Below are 22,181 nucleotides of genomic sequence, written 5' to 3'. Positions count from 1 at the left end.
AAATGATCCCTCTGATCTCAGATCCTCCCATACTTTTGGTTTGGAGGGTCACAAGCTGCTCAGGTGTCACCAAGAGAAGATATGGGAAAGGGACAGTAATCTTCCAGGAAAAACATTTCTAAGTTAAGGACAAAGGCAGCAGTGCCAAGCAGGTATCTGACAGCTGTGCTGATGAAGTTCCTCCGCTCCAGGAGTGAGCTGTTAATTGTTATGGTATTAGAAAGGGGATGAAATGAGAAGAAGCCCATGAAATGCTGGATGTGAGAGGAATCATTTCTTATTCAACTGTCCATTTTGAGAGCTGGTCAAGAAACCCACACTCAAGCCTGCATGGTGTCCAGCCAGGCAACATGAAATCAAAATCAAATGCTCTTAGCTCATCTCTGGCTTTTTTAAAGTAACATCATGAGCCCCAGTGGCCATGGTCATTGCAAAGGATCCTGGCATCAGTTCAGTTCAGTTCAGTCGCTCAGTTGTGTCTGACTCTTTGTGACCCATGAATCGCAGCACGCCAGGCCTCCCTGTCCATCACCAACTCCCGGAGTTCACTCTGATTCATGTCCATCGAGTCCGTGATGCCATCCAGCCATCTCATCCTCTGTCGTCCCCTTCTCCTCCTGCCCCCAATCCCTCCCAGCATCAGAGTCTTTTCCTATGAGTCAACTCTTGCATGAGGTGGCCAAAGTACTGGAGTTTCAGCTTTAGCATCATTCCTTCCAAAGAAATCCCAGGGTTGATCTCCTTCAGAATGGACTGGTTGGATCTCCTTGCAGTCCAAGGGACTCTCAAAAGTCTTCTCCAACAGCACAGTTCAAAAGCATCAATTCTTCGGCACTCAGCCTTCTTCACAGTCCAACTGTCACATCCATAGGTCATAGCAATTGCAGTAGCATTATACAATACTCTTGAGTTTTCCAAGTTCTGTCCCACAGTCAGTCCATTTGAAGCCTGATATCATGTTTGTTGGGAGGGGCTTTGGGCACCAACTCATAGAGAGACCTTGCCTCTCTAGGCTATGATTCCATGTCTATGGTGGGAGGCAGCCATCTCTCAGATCACCTTACACAGGTAGGTCCCTATACAGGTGGGTCCCATCCTCTGCCTTCAAGACCAGAGTTCCCAGGCCCTGGGTTGCAGAATTGATTGTTTCAAAGTTTAGACGTGGACAGATGTCTGGGCAAACACTCCGTCAAACTGTGTCATTTTAAAGCCCTTGACCCAAGTCTCATCACCACCCCTACAGACATCAATTAAGAACCCGCTTCAAAGAATCTTTCTAAATTGTAATTTGCAGGCTCCCGAGAACAGAGGCCACGCCTGTCTAGTTCACCGCTGCAGTTCTAGGGCCTCACGTGTACTTGGCATTCGTAAATCTTTGATAAATCCCTGCTGAGTGAACGATTATGTTCAGTGACTAATGCCTGTGCATGGGGAGAGGCCCACCCTCCCTGCATTTCCCACAAAAACTAGACCCTCCTCACATGGGTGAGGCCTCAGGGACAGGGCACTGACCAGTGAGGTGAACAGGCATGTGCCTGACCCCTTGGGGTACCAAGGGGTGCCAGGGGACCTGAGTGATGGCCCAGCTGTGTCCTTCCTGTGACCTTAGACAAGTTGGTGAGTTTGTCTGAGTCACAGCTTGTTTTGTCATTACAAAGGGGGAGAGGAAGTCCCTCCTCTCGGTGCTGTGTACTGTGCAGAAACATGATAGTTAGGAAAGCATAGTTATAGATTTTAGCCTGAAGCTCCCAATGTGAAGATCACTAGTCAGAATTGCCTTTTTATTCTCCTCTGTTTTAAAGTATCTATTTCCCCCTTTTTCATACTGCTCCAAGCAGGAAGCTAACATGTCCATGTGAAGATAACAAAAGACACTGCCTTTTGGCTGCAATGAACAATTGTCCACATGTGTGCCCTTAGAAGCCTAATACGATTCAGAGCCACCTGCTCACTTAAAGACATCAGAGAGAACACTGACAGAGTTGCTCAAAACAAAAACTAAAAACTTATCTTCTCTGAGTTGCTTTCTATGCCAAAGCCTGCTCTGTAAGGCCATGACTGTTCGCTACTTACTGGTGTTTTGCAGTGTGGCCGGACTGGAATTGGGAAGACAGCCTGTTGGAAATGAGAATGAGAAGGGATTGAGGACACCCGACTCCAGCTTAGGCCAGTAGGGGACCATTTCCCGCTTTCCCAGGAGGTCTCTCTCCCTTCCCACCCCAACTTACTCCTTTGATGTTAATCACAGCTCCCGGTGGTCCTGGGGGGCCTGGAGGGCCAGGTAGGCCAGGTGGACCCTGAAGGGGGGCAAGAAAGGCCATTTCTGAGTTCGGGTTGTTGTAAGTACAGAGGCAGCTGCAAGGTACTTCCCCAGGGTTTGGAGACAAGGAAAGGAGGGTCTTCTAAAGCCGACTAACTCCTCCCATGGGTAGGCCAGCCTCTTCTGGAAGCATGTCTACCTCTGTGTCCTCACTGCATCTTCACAACAGCAGAGCAAGTATCGCTGCTGGTTTACAATTGGGGAAACAAGGGCCAGAGAGGGGAAGTGACCTGCTAAAGGCCACGCAGCAATTCACAGAAGAAGGGAGACTGGAAGCCAGATTCTGACCCCCAGAGCAGTGCTCAGCGGATACAGAGCCTACCACCTCTACCCACGTATCCCTCATATGGAGGGAGTGGTGGGGTGTGGCCTTGCTGGGATACGGTGCCTGAAAGGGCCCCTCATAAAGGTAACGATAAACATCAACCCCTGTTAGATGGCAGAGTCCACGGCAGAGCCAGGTCAGCCTGGCCATGACACCATGCAATGTTTTCTCTGCCAATCCTGGAGCCCAAGCTGCGCCTGAAGCAGACGTGGGGCAGGGGGAGGCTCTGACCGTAGGTGAGAGGCACCCGGCTCATGCGGAGGCTCCACGTGATCACTAGACTGGCTGCTGTACCTGCAGCCCCAAGGGCTTGGTGGGTGAGTCAGTGCCCAGTGATTCAACACCACCTCATTTCTGCAATTCTGGGCATACAAAATTGGAGCCCGCTTCTGGAGACCAGTTGGAGACCTCCTGGAGACCAGGAGGTGCAGACAGAATCAGCAACATACTTCAAGCTGCACTTGCATGTAGCAAGTGGGGGGGCCTCCAGTGGGTGACTAGCTTCTACAGGCCCTACTTTCCTTTTGTGTAAAACAAGGACTCCACAGAGTGTCTCTCAGGAGAGCTATTATCAACACTGAGATCTTGTCCTCAAAAGCACCAATAAACACTAGCTTCCTTATCGCAGATGCGGGACACTGCGGATGTTCCAGGGCCTGTCATCTTGTTTGGCTCTGCATACGCAGCTGACTGAGCTTCTGTGTTCTCTCAAGAATGCTCACCAGCCCCACCCCACCTACACCAGTGACCTGTGAAACCCCCAGGAATGTGTAATCCAGGAAAGACATGATATAACCCGAGTCAGAAGACCTGGGATTTGAAACCAGACTTCTTGAGGATTCCCAGATCATGTTCTCCCACCCTCCTCTGGGTCTGGACAAGGAAGCTTATGCTCCACTAAGGTGGAATTGGTGCAGGACCTCCTGAGAATGAGCCTGAGGACAGGGCTGGGCTGCGGATCTTTGGAAGTGGCAGCAGAGGAAGAAGAATGCTCCTGAGCATTCTGTCTGTTCACTTGGACCTGGCCCCCGACCAATCCTCCTCCTGACACTGGCCCTGGGGCCGCGTCCCCAGGTATTGTGGGGCTGGGCCTCTGGTGTGGCACTCACCGGGATCATGACCCCTCGATCTCCTTTGGCGCCTTTGAGGCCATTCAGTCCTGGGCGACCCTGAAACCAATGAGAGAGGCCTTAGTAAACCCACAGGCCAGCCTGGCCCACATGTCCTTCTTCTACCTGCAGTCTGAGGAACTCAGATACCTACAGGTCGTCCAGGGAGGCCAAATTCTCCTTTGTGTCCTGGTGGTCCTTTGGGTCCCTGGAGGCAAAGTAAATGCCAGATTAGAAAGAGAAAAATACTGTATAATGTCACTTATATGTGGAATCTAAAAAAGCCAAAATAGTAAAAAAAAAAAAAAAAACAGTGTAAAAAGGCGGTTACAGGGCAGGAGGGTGGGGGAGCAGGAGAGGTCTGGCTTAAGGTACAAACGTGCAACGAGTACAGCTAGGTCCTGGAGAGCTAACAACGCACAGTGCAGGGAGCACAACATTGTATTAGAATCCTCAGACTTGCTAAGAGTCTAGACCTTTATTCCAGCCACAAAAAGAAATGATAATTATGTGATGTGAGAGAGCTGCTATCTCTACAATGGCGATCATATTACAATATATAAATGTATCAAATCACCATGCACACTTTAAATGTACACAGTGCTGTAGGTCACCTATGTTTCAATTAAAAAAGAAACGAACAGAAACTAAAAGGCCAGGGAGATGGGAGGTGTCCAGCCTACCTTTGGGGGCAGTGGTGACAATGAACCGCTGCTAGGAGGATCGAGGACAAAAACCTACGAGGATCCACATGCCTGGCTCCTTGGCTGCTGGTCTCTCTGAGTTCAGCTGGACCCACTTGCTCCATCCCTCCTACAGGCTCTACCCCATCGCAGACACGGGACCCAACCCTCTCCGCCAGTCAGGAATAACAAGGAAACAAGAGGTCAGGAGCCCCAGGCCTCAGCTCTCAGGGAGTTGTGTGCTGGGCCAGCTCAGAACGTGGACCTTTGCCTTCAGTATTATGTCCCAGGGCTCTCCATATCCCCTGCTGGAATAATGTAGCCCAGACCCACTCCTCACATCAGCCCAGTCCAATAATATGCTCCAGGATTTGGTTCCTGCCTTGCTCCCACCTGTCCCTAAGGACCAGAGTCTTGGCCTGGCATCCCAGTTCTCCAGACGAGCCCCGCCCATGGACCCCATTCCAGTGCTGGCTTTCTGTGTGCCCTTGCTCCCAGAGACACTGCTCCTGCAGGAGCCTTCATGCCTTCCAGTACCTGGGATGCATACAATCCATGATCTCCTCCTAGAACACGCTCTATGTCCAGTGGACATCTCTGTTTTTTGAAGCTACTTCTGCCCTGTCTCCCAGAGGAATGACTGGTTTAACCCTGGAACCTATCAAGCCGCTTCTTTCTGCTCTAATAACATGTTCATCCATGCCCTGAAAAAATGGCAAATAGACTGTGTTGAGACAGGCTATGTATGCAAAATTGTGTACAACTCTTTGCAACCCGATGGACTGTAGCCCACCAGGTTCCTCTGTCCATGGGATTCTCCAGGCAAGAATACTGGAGTGGGTTGCCATGCCTCCTCCAGAGGATCTTCCTGACCCAAGGATGGAATGCTATGTCTCTTGCATTGGCAGGTGGGTTCTTTACTACTAGCACCATTTGGGAAGCCCTAGTAAGAGATTAACCAGTAGTTAACACAAAACTCTCCCAGTCTGCCCTAGCCTGAAGCTAGGACCAAGGACACCTCTCCAGGGCATCCATTCTGCCTGACTTAAGGGATAAAATTCCAGATATTCAAGCTGGATTTAGAAAAGGCAGAGGAACCACAGATCAAATTGCCAACATCCGCTGGATCATCGAAAAAGCAAGAGAGTTCCAGAAAAACATCTACTTCTGCTTTATTGACTATGCCAAAGCCTTTGACTGTGTGGATCACAATAAACTGTGGACAATTCTGAAAGAGATGAGAATACCAGACTACCTTACCTGCCTCCTGAGAAATCTATATGCAGGTCAGGAAGCAACAGTTAGAACTGGACTTAGAACAAGAGACTGGTTCCAAATCGGGAAAGGAGTATGTCAAGGCTGTATATTGTCACCTTGCTTATTTAGCTTATATGCAGAATACATCATGTGAAATGATAGGCTGGATGAAGCACAAGCTGGAATCAAGATTGCTGGGAGAAATATCAATAACCTCAGATACGCAGAATACACCACCCTTATGGCAGAAAGTGAAGAGGAACTAAAGAACCTCTTGATAAAAGTGAAAGAGGAGAATGAAAAAGTTGTCTTAAAACTCTAACATTCAGAAAACTAAGATCATGGCATCCTGTCCCATCACTTCATGGCAAATAGATGGGGAAACAATAGAAAAAGTGACAGACTTTATTTTCTGAAAGCCAGAGAGAGAAGAGGGCTTGTCTGAGGTCATACAGCAAATGAGCAGCAGATCTAAGACCAGAAGCCAAAAGGCCCAGGTTGCCTGGGCAATGGTAATCTATAGCTGGCAAGACCCATGGTACAACTGTGGGGCTCACCACCACCTGCTTTTCCACTTCCTTCTGGACACTCAGCTAGACCAAGGTCCCCCACCACCCACCCCACTGCCTCCTGCATCAGTGGAGGCCAGAGGTGGAACTCATCATCTTCCATGGTCTGTCCCCTCCCCAAGCTTGGCCTGCCAACTGGAAGATGCCAGTGTGAATCTGAATCCACCAGACAGTGAAGTCACAGGACATAAGCACCATGGGCTCCCGCTTGGTGGGGAGACACCCAACTGGCAACCACCACAGCAGATTTTGTAAAAGTCAGAACTAAGCCACGACTATGCTAAACCACTGAGATTTTATTTAATCACAGTTAGCCTACCCTTGATACATTAATACACACACATATTGCCATATCATTTTTATTTTCACAACTCAATTTAGTTGAGCCAAAGTACAATAAATGCTTCAAACCCCAGTTTAGGGGCAACATGCTCTGGCTTACCATTGGTCCTGGGGCTCCATGCTCTCCAGGTTCACCCTAAAACAGGGAGACAAAGACCTGTCACTCAGATGAACATGGTCAGCAGCAGAAACAAAGATGGGATTTGAAGCAGACATGTGCTTTCAGGGTCTGGTGGAATAATTACCTTTTGGCCCCTCAGCCTTTCCAGAGGAACATCCCCCGTCAGGATGGCACCTGGCTCTCCCTTCTCACCCTGTAATTCAAAGAACCTTTCGATGAAGTGGGCCTCACCTCGCCACCCTATCCACAAGCTTGCTGCCATTTCTTTGGCCTTCAAACCGCCTCTCCAACCCCCCTGCCCTGACATGACCTCCTGCTGGAATATTGCACAGCCTCCTAAGGGGTTAAATATCGTGTACTCTGTTGCCTCCATGTACTCCAGTTACTGTCTGAAAGCACAGGTTGGGGTCCTGCAAGCCCCTCCAAGGCTCCTGCTGCTGCTTGCTCAGCATCCCCACCTTAATTCTCCAGGAACCTCAATCCTCAAGGTCCACCCCACCTCCGGCTGTATGCTCCCCACTGAGAACCTCTGGCTCCTAACATTAATATATTTGGTGGCTTGTGTTCTCGCCTAAAATCCTTATTCTTGTTAAAACATCTAAAATTGGGAAAGCCATGAGAGCATGATCAGTGGAGGCTTCTCTCAACACAGGGGTCCTGAGTCTTGGAATTTTGCCTCCAAGCTCCAGGTTCCTGTACAAATACTCACCTGATCAGGCAAAGTTATCTCAGTTGCTGGGACGTAGGGGAGATGGGAAGACTGGTGGCTGGGACACAGAATCCTGCCCCCAATCCTGTACTCTGCAGGGCTACCTACCATCCCAGGAGGCTTTCAAGAAGATAAATGTCCAGAGAAAGGCCAGGGAGAGGAGCCATTCAAGGCTCTGGCTCCGAACTTCAATGCTGGCCCCTGAAGAGCTGGGCTGGACCACACGAAAATCTCCCTTCAATAGGGCTGGAAGCAGCCAGGGCAGTGGCGCCAAAGCAATCTGAGCAGCCTCTCCTCTCTGTCCCCCACGCCCACACTTGATATTTGGATCTTACCACTCAACTGGTGAGGAAAAGCGGTCCTGAGCATGCCAGCAGCAAGAAGAAGCAAGCACAAACGCATTAGAGGTAAAGCCAGAGAAAGTGCGTTTGCCGCAGGGGTCAGAGCAGAGCTGTCTGGGTGTTCTTCCCAGTTTTCAGGGTGGCAGGGGATTGGGGCAGGGACGGCAAGTAGGTCCTTCTTGATCCACCTGACCTTGCCACATGGAAAACAGAGTGTTTAAGGCAAGAGCTGATCTGATTTGACTAGGCTTCTCGCAAGCCAGAGCTGCCCTGGCCCCACACCCTCTCTGCAGGCCCAAGGCAGCAAAAGGCACCCCAAGACAAGGTCTCATGTAGCGTTAAACTCAGACCGAGCACACTGAACCCTCCGCCCCCTGGACTGTGGTCCAACAGACACTAGAAACTCTCTCCACTTCCTTGGGGCTAGTGTGAAATGGTTTGGGAAGGAAGGAAAGAGAGTAGCTAATGGTCCTTTCTCTTAGAGACGCACCAACCATCCCTGACATCCCAAGGCAGGCTCAGGGTTTCTCCTGCTGGCTTTGTACAGACCCCCGTTATAGCAATAACCAGTCTCTCTGTGGCTCTCTGCATCTCTGTTCCTCACATCTTATCTCACCGCTCCTAGCGCCTAGCATAGGAACCTGGCTGGTACATCTAAGGAAATGGATGTAAGCAGGATGAGTAAATAAATGGGTGGATGAACAAATGAATCCAATGCAGAGTCACTGCAGTCTGTTTATGAAAATGTTACTCTCCCCTTACCTATAAAAACCAACTGGGAAATCAATTCTAAGAGGCAAATGTGGAAGGGTACAAAGGTCATTTCAATGTCCTAGGAATCTCAGGAAGTGCTCTGCATGCTAAATACTTATTCCAAAACTTCTGGACCAAGACTGCTAACCAACTGCAGAATGCCCCAGCTTATAGTAATCATAATCATTTAATAGCATAATAAGAATTTCTAAATGTTAGCATTCATTGCATTCATTACTCACACATCCTTTCATCCAGCAAATATTTTGAGTGCCATTCCTGTAAGAGGCACAGTGTTAAGTACTGGGGCCACAGAAAGGGGAGTGGATGTGCCTGCTCTCAGGGAGTGAACATTCTAATGTGAGAGCCGGGCGGAGGCAATTAGACGAAGCACAGAACTCGTGGGAGTGTTGGCTGAGTTCTCTTTCCAAGGATGATGAAAATCTATTTCTCCATGCACCGCACCTGCACCCTGAAGGAATCCTGAGATCATGAAAGTGAACAGCTGGGGAGTGACTACTGCAGGACACACTGTTTCTTCCAACATGATGAAAATGTTCTATAATTAGGTAGTGGTGGTGGCCGCATGACCTTGCAACTATACTAAAACTCACCGAATTTCACAATTGAAAGGGGTGCATTTTATGGTATGTGAGTTATATCTCAAACTTTAAAAAAGTTAACAGCTACTTTCAACCCATTTGAAATATTTAGCAAATTCTCCCACCCACATACCTGGCCCTTCTTACCTGTTCTCCTTTTAGTCCTGGAAATCCAGGCACGCCAGTGTCACCTTTTGGACCTCTCGGGCCCTAGAAGGAGTTATGGGAGAGTATTTGGTTGTTTGTCACAATTAAAATGCTTTAACTAAACAAAGGTTTCTTTCTTTTTCCCCCAAGAGTAAAGGAACTCAGAGTGCCAGCGGAAGTCACAGTTACGATGTTTTCCTAATTTTAAGTGGTCTGGAAATTGTGGTCTGGGGGCAGGAAGACAGCATCAAGTGTTAAGAGCCCTACAGGCGCCATTCTCTTTGAACTATGGTTTCCTCCAATGGGCATCACGGAAACGGCCTTGCCTGCTGCCTCTGCTCCCCCATGGGCCCTTGGGGCTGTCCTGCAGCCCACTTCCCCCATCATCCATCCTCCATGATTCCCACCCCCTCCCTGGCTCCCCACTACCTAAGGAATGGAATCCAGGCACCCTAGTCTGACACCCAAAGTGATCCCAGCTACTCTCGGCACTTCACCCTCCACTCCTGTCACTCCACCCAGGGCGAGCCTGTCCCCTTAGCCTCTCTGCACCCACCTCTAACCCCCACCACTGCCTCCACTATTCCCTCTGCAGAACCAAACTCTGCACATCCGGTCAGAGGCGACCTCTTCTCAACTCCAACAGACACTTAAGATCTGTGACAATGACTCACACAGCCAGACGTCTGCCCCAAAAAAGGGTTTCAACGCTTTTTATGTAATTTAGCTTTTCACAAGTCCCTTTCTTCTGGGTTAATGCAGTGGCCCTCAAATATTTGTTATTATTTTTTAGCAGTGAAACTCTTTTCATTCCTTTTTTCAAGTAAAGTCTTAAACAAAAGCCCAGTATATAAAATACATCAAATGGAGCCTTGTTGGTGCCCTGGATCCTGCTTATTTGGCCCGCTCCTTACTCTTCAAGTGGTCCCAAAGGCTCCTCTGAGAAGCCCAAGGCTCCCTCGGGAACACAGAACTAGTCATTCAGAGGCAAATGTGTCTGGAACGCGCTCTGGTTTTGGAGCAGCCAAGCTGGGCCTGGAGCTCAGAGGTTTCGCCTCCTCTTCCTAGCTGAGAGGCCTTCCCTGTGGCTGTCACCCTCTCCTGTTTTTAATGTCAAGTTCTCCTGTATTTTTAGTGTCAGGAGAGCATCAGTTCAGTTCAGTTCAGTCGCTCAGTCGTGTCCAACTCTTTGCGACCCCATGAATCGCAGCACACCAGGCCTCCCTGTCCATCACCAACTCCCGGAGTTCACTCTGATTCACGTCCATCGAGTCCGTGATGCCATCCAGCCATCTCATCCTCTGTCGTCCCCTTCTCCTCCTGCCCCCAATCCCTCCCAGCATCAGAGTCTTTTCCTATGAGTCAACTCTTCGCATGAGGTGGCCAAAGTATGGAGTTTCAGCTTTAGCATCATTCCTTCCAAAGAAATCCCAGGGTTGATCTCCTTCAGAATGGACTGGTTGGATCTCCTTGCAGTCCAAGGGACTCTCAAGAGTCTTCTCCAACAGCACAGTTCAAAAGCATCAATTCTTTGGCGCTCAGCCTTCTTCACAGTCCAACTCTCACATCCATACATGACTACTGGAAAAACCATAGCCTTGACTAGACGGACCTTAGTCGGCAAAGTAATGTCTCTGCTTTTGAATATGCTGTCTAGGTTGATCATAACCTTTCTTCCAAGGAGTAAGTGTCTTTTAATTTCATGGCTGCAGTTACCATCTGCAGTGATTTTGGAGCCCCCAAAAATAAAGCCTGACACTGTTTCCACTGTTTCCCCATCTATTTCCCATGAAGTGATGGGACCAGATGCCATGATCTTCGTTTTCTGAATGTTGAGCTTTAAGCTAACTTTTTCACTCTCTTCTTTCACTTTCATCAAGAGGCTTTTTAGTTCCTCTTCACTTTCTGCCATATGGGTGGTGTCATCTGCATATCTGAGGTTATTGATATTTCTCCCAGCTATCTTGATTCTAGCTTGTATTTCTTCCAGCCCAGCGTTTCTCATGATGTACTCTGCATAGAAGTTAAATAAGCAGGGTGACAATATACAGCCTTGACGTACTCCTTTTCCTATTTGGAACCAGTCTGTTGTTCCATGTCCAGTTCTAACTGTTGCTTCCTGCAGAGCATATGCTCCTTTAAAAAAATAGAAAACCTTAGAAAATATAAAAAAGTAGAAAAAGAAACCACTTGTAATTCTACCATCAATGACAAGTTTCTATTACATTTTTTGATAAATTTCCCTCACCTATCCTGGAAGCAGCACACACGCCACCAGTGGCATTTAGGCCTTTTCAGAACTGCACTGTACAGAGAAATGGTGCGGATTTCACTCTGGAGCCTTGGGCTGCAGAGCAGGCTCAAGCATTTACACTCAACTGATCACTTCCTACACAGAGATGCACTTTCACCTTCCATGGTGGAAGCCCCATAGCATGGTACACAGACTGCTAATTACTGGACTTGCAGGCTCTGATTCCCCCCTTTTGGTCCCCCATCACCACCATCCTCTCTTTCCAGGAATTTTATCTACTCTGACTCTCAGTTCAGTTCAGTCGCTCAGTTGTGTCTGACTCTTTGCAACCCCATGTACCGCAGCATGCCAGGCCTCCCTGTCCATCACCAACTCCTGGAGTTTACCCAAACTCATGTCCATTGAGTCGGTGATGCCATCCAACTATCTCATCCTCTGTTGTCCCCTTCTCCTCCTGCCTTCAGTCTTTCCCAGCATCAGGGTCTTTTCAAATTAGTCAGCTCTTTGCATCAGGTGGCTAAAGTTTTGGAGTTTCAGCTTCAACATCAGTCCTTCCAATGAACATCCAAGACTCATCTCCTTCAGAATGGACTGGGTGGATCTCCTTGCAGTCCAAGGGACTCTCATGAGTCTTCTCCAACACCACAGTTCAAAAGCATCAATTCTTCGGCGCTCAACTTTCTTTATAGTCCAACTCTGACATCCATACATGACTACTGGAAAAACCATAGCCTTGACTAGACTGACCTTTGTTAACAAGGTAATATCTCTGCTTTTTAATATGCTGTCTAGGTTGGTCATTACTTTCCTTCCAAGGAGTGAGTGTCTTTTAATTTCTTAGCTGTAATCACCATCTGCAGTGATTTGGGAGCCCAGAAAAATAGTCAGCCACTGTTTCCACTGTGTCCCCATCTATTTGCCACTCTGATGCTAGCTACCTGAAATGATTGATTGATCTACTCGCATTTTATAGGAAACCGTGGGTTCCAACCGTGGGCTCCAACTCTGGCTCTGGCTGGCCCTAGGCTAGAAAGAGATGAACAAGACCCGACCCTCTGCAAGCTGATCATGGTACAGTTGAGGAAAAAAGAATAGGGGCATAAGTAACTGTTATTCAAGGCAGAAAAGAGGTGAAAATAAAGCCCTTTTAGACTCAAAGGTGGGAACAATCACTCTGCTGCTGCTGCTAAGTTGCTTCAGTCGCAATCACTCTAGGTGGGGGCAAGCAGGAAAGGCTACGTGAGCAAGGACTACTAGAGCTCAGCTGTGCAGATGGAGAGGAACAGCATTCTGGGTGGGAGGAACAGAATGTACACAGCCACAGGGCACAAAGGAGGATGGCTAACATGGTACTCACTGGGAATCCTGGCAGCCCAGGCATGCCCTCGGGGCCCTGTGACACAGAAAGACAGAGAGGCAGCTCAGGAGCAGCACTTCCAGGCCAGGAGGAACCTGCACCCCAGGGGCTCACTTCCTCGAGCACCTCCCAAAGGCCCAAGCATGTTCCCACCCAGTGGGACTCATGACCCAGTCCACAGGGAGTGGAACCATGCAGTCACACAGCTCGTTGGCACGGAGCCAGGAAATGCTCAGAAGCCTGGAGCCTCTGCACCCCCAGTCAGGACTCTGGGCTCCCTAAGTCCCAGCCTCCCCCACCCCCAACCACTCCTCCTCCTTCTCGACCTTAGGAACCCCTGGGGCAATGAATGCAGTTCTTGCCCTTCACAGATATTCTCAGAAGTTCCCAAACTCTGAGGCGTGGGCCCCAAGGGTGTGCTGGGGTGTTTGGGGTTAGAAGTGGGGGCAATTGGTGAGACTCAGTTCTCTTCCCTCAGTGAGAGGGAGAATTTTAAATGGCCAGACACTTTAAAGGCTCCAGGAAACAGAAAATTTGTGGTTCACTCCACATGGTGCCAGGACATGTTTTCCTCCAAGCCCAGTTACCCACATAGCTATTGAAGGCATAAGAGTTTGGCAGTATATACATACAGAGATATAACTGAACGACAACAACTTTCCCAATGCACAGTCATCCCCAGGTATCTGAGGGGTGTGGGTTTCAGGATCCTCTGTGGATACCAAAATCCTCAGATGCTCAAGCCCCTTACATAAAATGGTCAGCATATAACCAATATACATACTCCATATACTTTAAATCATCTCTAGATTACTTATAATACCTAATACAATGTAAAAGCTATGTAAATAGTTGCCAGCATGCAGCAAATCCAAGTTTTGCTTTTAAAAACTTTCTGGATTTTTTTTTCAGCCTTTTTTTTAATCCAAGGTCGGTTGAATACATAGATGAAGAAGCAACAGGTATAAAGGACTATATACTAATACACATACATATGTAGCGTTCATACGGAAAGTGATGAAAGTGAAAGCCGCTCAGTCATGCCTGACTCTTTGCAACCCCATGGACTGTGTAGTCCATGGAATTCTCCAGGCCAGAATAGTGGAGTGGGTAGTCGTTCCCTTCTCCAGGGGATCTTCCCAACCCAGAGACTGATATAATGGAGTGGAAAAGCATAAGGCTGCAACTGGGAGGGAACTATCTGAATGGGAAAATCTTGATTCTCCCTTAGAGACACCCTTGAAGGCCTCGATTTGCCAAAGAGAAATCCAGGGATTGAGACAGAAAGAAGATTCTTGGGGTGGCAAAGAGAGAAGGGGTGTGGGCAGACGAGGCCCAAGGACTCAGAAAAGAGATGCCAATTCTTAGATCTTAGGCTGTGCTTTGCTTTAGAATTAAGCCACCTAATGCTCTAAACTTCCAAGAATTAGAAGAAAACTTTGTGAAATGACTTTTGCTTCTTTGCTTTAGGGTTTGCTTATTGGGGTGTTTTGGGTGGTTCTAGCAGAAATCAAGGAAAGGGAGCCCCATTAGATGTAGGGAAGAGACAGTGAAACGACCCATGAACTGAGGCACGTGGCAGGAGACACTGGCTCTAAAGGAATCTCTCAGATATTTGGTTTCAGGATATATACTGCAAGAGCCTTGGGGAGAGAGCTGAGTTTTCCCCAGGATGTGGATGGCAGGGGTTCAGGCCAACCCCACTGGGAACTGGGAACCCAAAGCTTTCAAGGCCAGAGCTCTTTCCTGTCTCCCCAGCTGTCACCAGCAGATGCGGAAGATGCAATGGGAATCCACCAAACGGGCTGCAGGAGGAAGCTTCCTTCCTCTGAGAGTCTAGTGTGTCACAAACTGACTCTGGACTTGAGGAAATGAGGTAGCTTCTTTGTGTGTTCCTGATCTCCAAACGGGGCCAGGAAGACTGAAGCCGGTCACATTGCCTCCTCGTGTGCCAGTTTCCCCATTAGCAGTAGTCTCCTCCCCTTCTGGGAAGTGAGACCACGTAAATAAAAGCAGGCCCAAAGCATTGCTCAGACGTCAATTAACTTGTTAGTTATGATTCTCTGATTTCCATTACACATATTTCTGATGCAAGGGACTGGAAGCTTCCACAGCATTGGACAAAAACCACCCAGCACAATCAAGTTAATGTTGCAGCAACTTCTCAGAGACACAAGCTCTCTTTCCATTCTCCTTTGAGCTCTGTGCTTTAGGAGCCCCAAATTCCAAACCCACCCAACTTAGTTTCAACTGGGGCATCTGGGTAGGACCCTCATTCCAGGGCGGCTGTGGATACACACCGGAGGCCCGACGAGCTCAGGAATATCCGAGAAATTCATGAATCCTTGGGTGATGTTGGTCAAAGACTGAAAAGAGAAAAATCAGACAAAGAGACAGAGGGTGGCACATATTCCACCTTGTTCCTGGCAGTGAGGCTTTAACTGAAGTCACCCTGCTTGGCAGATGCAGGCAGACACTTAACAACACCTACCCACGGCCAATACACACACTCCACCCACTTCTTAAGGTGGCCCTGAGTCACTTATCTCTTTTCTCTTTTGATTAATCTTAAAATTGCACAGTATATGAATGTCTTCTTTCTTGTATAATTTTAAATATTAAAATTTTATAAATTTTTATAATTTAAAATATATACATGATGAAGGAGATAGTGAAGGACAGGGAAGCCTGGCATGCTGCAGTCCATGGGGTCTCAAAGAGTTGGACACGAATGAGTGACTGAAACAATTAATATTATATTTATGTTATTAATATTATATTTATGTTATTAATATATAATTATAAATTAATACTAATATTAATATCCACAGAAAATAGTGTTGTTGGGCTGTGTGTGTGCGTTTTATGTGTATCTATCCAAGTGGTTATTTTATACAAATGGTACCAGGCTATATGTATTATTCTTCAACTTGCTTTTTTTACTCAATCATATGACATAGAGGTCTTTCCATGTGGAAATTTTCAGTATGAACATATTAGCAGGTTGCCAAAGAGCTGTCTAAAGGGACTGTACAATTTATACTTCCAACAAAGAGATTTTTCTATTTCACCACATTCTTATCTACATTTGGTATTTTTGAATTATACTTAAAAATCTCTAGTCATTGTTTTTTTCAGTTATTTGGGACTTTTTGTCTTTCTGTCATCTACCAGTACGTTATTTTTCTCATGAGGGCCACAATTTTTCACAAATGTGATGTTCTAATGTCCAGTGGGCTGTGATCGGGTCCCAGCCCACATCCCAGTCTTCTCTACAAATTTCCATCACTCTCCACACATCCCCATGCCCATCAGCTCCCGGGGCCTTGGATACACCCATGTTTTTCTATTCTGCACTTTGGCTCTGAGAGTTCCAACCCCCTGAGTTCTGGAAGACTTGTCCTCCACACCTACCTGGTAAATCCTGCTTAGCTTTCAAGTCCCTCTTCAAAGGTAGTTCTTCCAGAAAATCTGTCTTGATTTCTCATATCCTAGACCATCTTTCCTCCCTGGTTCCCCCACTTATGTTCCTTGCCTGTCGGTTGCAGCTCTGTTATACTTATTTTCCTGACTGCAAGTGCTGCCAACCAGAAGAGAGGACTGGAGACACACTATGTGAGACAATAGAGGTGTCACAGTAGGCACAGACAGATGGCCCATGCTGGCAGGCAGAAACTCCAGCACCAGATGCCAGCTACACAGCCCCTGCATAACTAGCAGCCCTGAAGGCGCTGAAGTTGTGGACAACCCTCCCTCCCCTTCAGCAAAGCCACAAAACACATAGCCATGCTCTGACCTGGTGATACTCACACTAGACAGGACCTCGATGCGCCCTGGCGGGCCCCTGGGCCCAGGGGGTCCCACAATGCTGGCTCCGTCCATCCCTCTGTCACCCTGGATGTAGCAGTGAGAGAGGGAAAAAAATTCACTGTATATGGATAATGCTCCTAGAACCGGGATGAAAACTTCTCTCACCCCTACTGCAGATCTATGACCTCACCTTAGGTCCCCGGTCTCCTTTTTCTCCTTTGGGACCCTGGCAAAACAAACAAATATTCTTTGAATGTTTTTCTATTCGCTTTGCCCACTTTCCATCTACCCTTCCAACTTGCCATCTCTCCCCAAGCTCTCACAAGGATTTTATCCCTGATAATGGCAGCAAAAGATGAAGGGCAAATTCCCCTTACAGAGTCAGAAGGAAGGAACATCTCAGACAGCAAGAGGAACAGAGGTCCTCTCCCAGCACTGGCTGAGTGTTCTTTGACCCTGAACCTCAGAGCCCTCTGCATCTGGGGGATGGGGGAGGTCTTCCTATTCAATCATGGAGGGGGCAGTGATGCTCTCCTCTGTGAGGCTCAGCTCCTCTTGTACTAGCGTGCTCAGCTCTGGGTACCACTTGACAAACATAAGGAGATCCTGGGACTGGTCTTCTTGAGAGAAGAATCATAGCAGAAGATGGACCACACCTCCCTGGGGGGAGATGTAGCGGGCAGGGGTACCTGTTAGGAGCATGGGATTCTGAAATGGGCCAAAGTGTGAGTCTTGAAAGGGCAGCAGAAAGGAGTCAATGAAGCAGAGATGCTTGATGGTTAGGTACTGGGGAGAGACAGAGAAAGGTAATTTTCAAGTTTTCCCATATTATATCTTGTGCAAAAGCTCTATGCTGTTCCTCAAAGAAACAAGCTATAAAGAGCACCTGACCTCCCCACAGCACAGCTGGAAGTTGGAGGCTCAGAGAGTGGGAATTATTGAAAGTAGCAGAGCAGGACAGCACCCCACAGCTTCCCCACTCCAGCATGACAGCATGACAATCCTCAAAGTGAAGGTTTCAAAGGTCAACCTACACTTGACGCCGTTGGCCCAGAGATGGGCTCATGTAAGTGCCTGATGCTTCCTGAGCCCTCGGCATCCTAGGGAAGGAAGAAGAAGAATTTCAGATCTGACTCCCAGACACTACCTTGTGCCAGGCATGGTGCTAGGAGCTGGGGCTCAGCAGGGAACCAGCAGCACCATGGCGTCCAGTTAGCTGGCCTTTCCAGTCATCTGTAATGCATGTTGCTCTTTAACCACAGGGATGAAGGAAAATACCTCAAATACAAGTCCTGTTGTACATCCAGGGCCTGGGGGCCCAGGGGGTCCAGGAGGCCCTGGGGGTCCCATGACCCCAGGAGCGCCAACTTGTCCATTTTTCCCTGGGGGTCCTGGTAAGCCTCTGTTGCCGGGATCACCCTGTGAGGAAGGGGACAGGCTGATTATCTAGTCTTGGGAATTCATTCATGGAAGGAAAAACATTCACACCTGAGTCAGAAAATTGTTCTTTTAATTTCATTAGATGGATGGATTCTCCAATTAGTGCTGCTTAATGGTACAGAAACAGCCGTCTTGCCAACTGACATTTTACTTGGAGATAAGCTGACAGCACTCACTGAATGCGTTTGGGTGGAGGGAGTGACAGAGGAGAAAACCCGGCAGCTCCAGCTGTTCCGCCTTCCCCAAGCAGTTCCATCCAGATGTTTTTCTCTGATCCATGACATTTACATGTTTAGTACTTCAGCCCAACAGTTCAATTATACTGAACCCAGAGAGACAGGAAGAAGGAGGAGAAAAATTTTCTTTTTCAATTTTTACCTTTTCACCAACTGAGCCATTAGGTCCTCTAGCTCCCTGAAAAAAAAAATGATGGCCGATTATAGATAATATAATAATATATCTTCCATTAGGTACATTTAGAAGAAAATGCAGGATTACAGACACTTGAGTAACAGGACATTAAAATGGAACTCTTCCTGGGCAGTTTTGACTGATGTCTCAAACCTGAGCCCATTACAGTAATTGTGAGTTTGCTAGGCAGGTCATGCTGAAAGCTTGTGAAACCCATTTTTCAACCATTAGTTTATTACCTACCTCAAGCCTGAAAAGCAGAAGTTGAAGATGAACCAGGGAAAGATCGTAAGGGAAGGACTTCCCTGGAGAGCTGTCAGTGTACTGAGTGGACCCTCTCCCCACCTTCTCAAGATGGAAGTAAGGGGTGCCTCTCCTCCTTGAAGCCAAGGAAAGGGACTTCAAGAATTTGATATGTATTCCCTAGGCTTTTGGAGATATGTCCATAATGGCTGACTCTCTTCTGGAAAAATCTGAAGACCAAAAGCTGGCTGGAATAGTCCCAGAATTGAGGGGGAGGGTCTCTAAAACAGATTATGTGTCCACCACCAAATGGGGGCCACGGTAGAGGTTTTCTAGGGGGTTAGATGTGGATCCCAAGGTAAAGAGCCAGCTGTGAGTTCAAAGCAGAGGGGAGGACCAATGGGAGCTGATGGCCAGGAGTGGTCAGCCACAGGATACACTGCCTTACATCAGAGGACTGCAGTCAGGGGCCCCCAGCTGGAGAACCTCCAAGGAGACCACCCAAGCACCCTCAAGAGAAGAAGCCAGAAACCGCATGGCCACACAGAAGGCTCACGACACCATGACAAAGCCACAGTCTAAGGCTGCGCCTTCTCCCAAACCCTTCTTCCCCTTCCTATATCAAATCCACGGAAGTGACAGAGTGGATAGTTCCAAAACAGTCATGCTCAAAAATTAGATGGTGAGTGACACTGAGCCTGAAACAGTGAGGAATGCCAATGAGAAAACACAGGAAGCTGAAGTCAGAGGCTTCAGCTGTGGAGACGAACCACAGGGAGAAATGTATCACCAGGTAAGGGAGGAGTGGAAACCAAGAGAGCAGACTATGGCTCTGATAGATAGAAGCTGACATTCCGGAGCGAGATAGCCATGGAGCCCTGCCCCTCTCCCCTCACCTTCCATTTTCACTACAAGAACAGTAAGAGTTGTTTACTGAAGCAAAGGGATATGGCAGAGCCCCAGGTGGCTGGCAGGCTCTGGGAGGTCCAAGGGTACCCCAAACACCTAAGATCAGCTGTTGAGGCACATCCTAATCCTCCTGTCCTAAAACCTGCAGAAGTAGCTACCACCCAACTCGCCAGTACTTTGTATAAACAGAAGCAGAACACAGATTAAAGAGGGATTCCAATTTCTAAAGCATAACCACACAAGCAAGAAACCCTACACTTCTGAGCAAAAGCAACACTCTGAAAGAGAACAGTGTCAACCATGGAATGTCTCCTGCGGAAACAGAGCTAAGAACACGAACCAATCAGAACTCTAAGTAAATACTATGTACTCTCAGGGAGAAAAGGGAGGATATTATTACAGCCAAGAAACAAGGACAAACTATTATGAAATAAGAACAGTAGTTACGGGAAAAAATCAATTAGAGATCTTAGAGACAGATATGTAACTGCTGAGAGGAAATACTCTATAGAAAGGTTGAATAGCAGAACAGACATACTTAAAGAGAGAAGCACAGAGTGAACCCAGCTACTCTATGGGCTGGCGGGAGGAGAGGAGTGCTTGCAGAAGGAAGCAGAGGTTGCTGGGGTCCTGCTGCTTCCCTGCCTGCCAACCTGACGTGGGAAAAACTAAGTGTGATCTTACATCCAGAGCAGAAACAGAAAGGATTGGGTTCCAGTTTTGCTGCCCAACCTGCAGGCCACAGTTTCTGTGTCTGCTTTTCTTGGGTGTGACCAGCCACCACTGTCTGCTATCCGAGGCAATTTGTCCTTGAAGGAAGTACCATCCTTATGTATTTTTCCAGTAATAAGTCAAATCTCGGTCAGAGATACTGTGAAATAGAAGTTAACTTAGCCCAGTCTCTTGATTTTTGGACTCTGTCCTCTGAAAACATTATTACTGTTGACTCAGTTCAAGAAAAGGATGCGCATAAGGTGAAAACCTGTACTTTCTCAATTGTCTTTCTGACTTTTCAAATCAAGAGTACATCTTGTAGCAGTTTCAAAGGAAGTTCCAGAAGATGTGTTAGACCTTGATTTATCTGTCTCAAAAACAGATGATTTTATCTAGCTTGTAGGTATGAAGGGATAGTATCTGGGCCCATTTCATTGGCTCACAGATTTGGTGACCACCATTTTGGAATATGAGTAGATCTGTTTTGGGATGGAAGAGCTTATCGTAGGTTACTGCGACCTACATGAATAGGCAGAGTCAAAGCAGTAACTCCAATTTAAAGGATCAGCAAAGACCCCATAGCTAAAATGGTGAAGGCAGACTTCACTCCTCAGTGAGAGAACTGTGTGGTGAGGCTATGCGCTGTCTTGGAATTCCAGCCAGCAGAGTGGCGAGTCTGAATATGATGATGGTATGGAGAGGCCAGTTCTACAGCAGAAACACTGTGAAAGAACCAGGTGTGGGAGTGCTGCGTGTTGCAAAATGGTGGTTTAGGATTTATGAGAAATCCTGGGGACTTTCCTGGTGTCCAGTGGCTAAGACTGTATGCTCCCAAGGCAGGCAGCCTGAGTCCACCCCTGGTCAGGGAACTAGATCCCATGGGCTGCCACAACTAACAGATCCTGCATGCCAAAACTAACTGCAGATCCCACATGCCTGGTGCAGCCAAATAAATAAATATTTTTTAAAATTCTGGCTCATTATGGTAGCTGGGTTTGCTAAGGACAATGTTAGGCTTCATCACATAACATCAAGGACCTTTTCAGTTGTGGTTTCTTACTTACTGCCTTATTAAGTCTGCTGGTTTTGTGTATAGTGTTACACTGATAACTTCAATTTGTTACAATTAAAATCGACTATGCTCTATATGGTTTCATGGAGGCCTACAATTCAGATTTTTTACCAAATACATTTGATGATTAAAGAAGATATAAAATAGGAAATCCAGCCAATATCATAGCATTTAATTGAAACAAACTGTTATAAGCTCTAAACCCTTACTAGATCCTACTTAAGACCAGCTCACCACTCAGGTTCTTGGGAAGGGGTACACTGTTCCTTACTACACAAGATTTAGAGAATTGAGCGAAGCCAATTTGGGACTGGTTGGAGAAAGGGAAGGTGATGGTCATTTACTTGCATTCCTCACACATCTCATGCAAAAGCTGGTTTTACAGTGCCCAGCAATGACATTTCAGGAGCTCAGTGAGGTTACTCACAGCCAGTTACTGGGAGCTTAACAGTCCTCAGCAATTCTGAGCACTGGAGAAAATCTGAAACATAAACTCTCTTCTGCCTGGGCATCCCAGTGCCTTTTGAGACTGAAGAATAACATGTATTAGTCAGATTATGAAAGAAGGGAAAGAATGACAACCATTAGTCCTAGGTCTGTGCTGAAGACGGCAGAATCTACAGTGTAAAAGCAGAAAGAAATTTTTTAGAGAGCCATTTCCAATGTGTTCTTCAGCAGCCTTTCCAGAACCAT

At 47.4% G+C, this 22,181-nt stretch overlaps 1 protein-coding gene across 4 annotated transcripts in view; it reads right to left on the bottom strand.

The window, feature by feature from the left end:
• Window positions 1–22,181, bottom strand: part of COL15A1 (collagen type XV alpha 1 chain) — a 102,240-nt gene that overhangs the window by 16,978 nt on the left and 63,081 nt on the right. For all 4 annotated transcript variants that reach the window (XM_018052229.1, XM_018052230.1, XM_018052231.1 and 1 more), the window contains exons 17-30: window positions 18,518–18,553; window positions 17,978–18,118; window positions 17,734–17,799; window positions 16,890–16,925; window positions 16,700–16,783; window positions 15,190–15,255; window positions 12,890–12,925; window positions 9,279–9,341; window positions 6,851–6,919; window positions 6,706–6,741; window positions 3,909–3,962; window positions 3,755–3,814; window positions 2,229–2,297; window positions 2,074–2,115 (exon numbers count right to left, since the gene is read on the bottom strand). In XM_018052229.1, the coding sequence (XP_017907718.1) occupies window positions 2,074–2,115; window positions 2,229–2,297; window positions 3,755–3,814; window positions 3,909–3,962; window positions 6,706–6,741; window positions 6,851–6,919; window positions 9,279–9,341; window positions 12,890–12,925; window positions 15,190–15,255; window positions 16,700–16,783; window positions 16,890–16,925; window positions 17,734–17,799; window positions 17,978–18,118; window positions 18,518–18,553 (858 nt within the window). The remainder of the gene's footprint in view (window positions 1–2,073; window positions 2,116–2,228; window positions 2,298–3,754; window positions 3,815–3,908; window positions 3,963–6,705; window positions 6,742–6,850; window positions 6,920–9,278; window positions 9,342–12,889; window positions 12,926–15,189; window positions 15,256–16,699; window positions 16,784–16,889; window positions 16,926–17,733; window positions 17,800–17,977; window positions 18,119–18,517; window positions 18,554–22,181) is intronic.

The sequence above is a fragment of the Capra hircus genome, chromosome 8, assembly GCF_001704415.2.
Source record: "Capra hircus breed San Clemente chromosome 8, ASM170441v1, whole genome shotgun sequence".
NCBI lineage: Eukaryota > Metazoa > Chordata > Mammalia > Artiodactyla > Bovidae > Capra > Capra hircus.
This window is presented reverse-complemented; position numbering and strand designations above follow the sequence as displayed.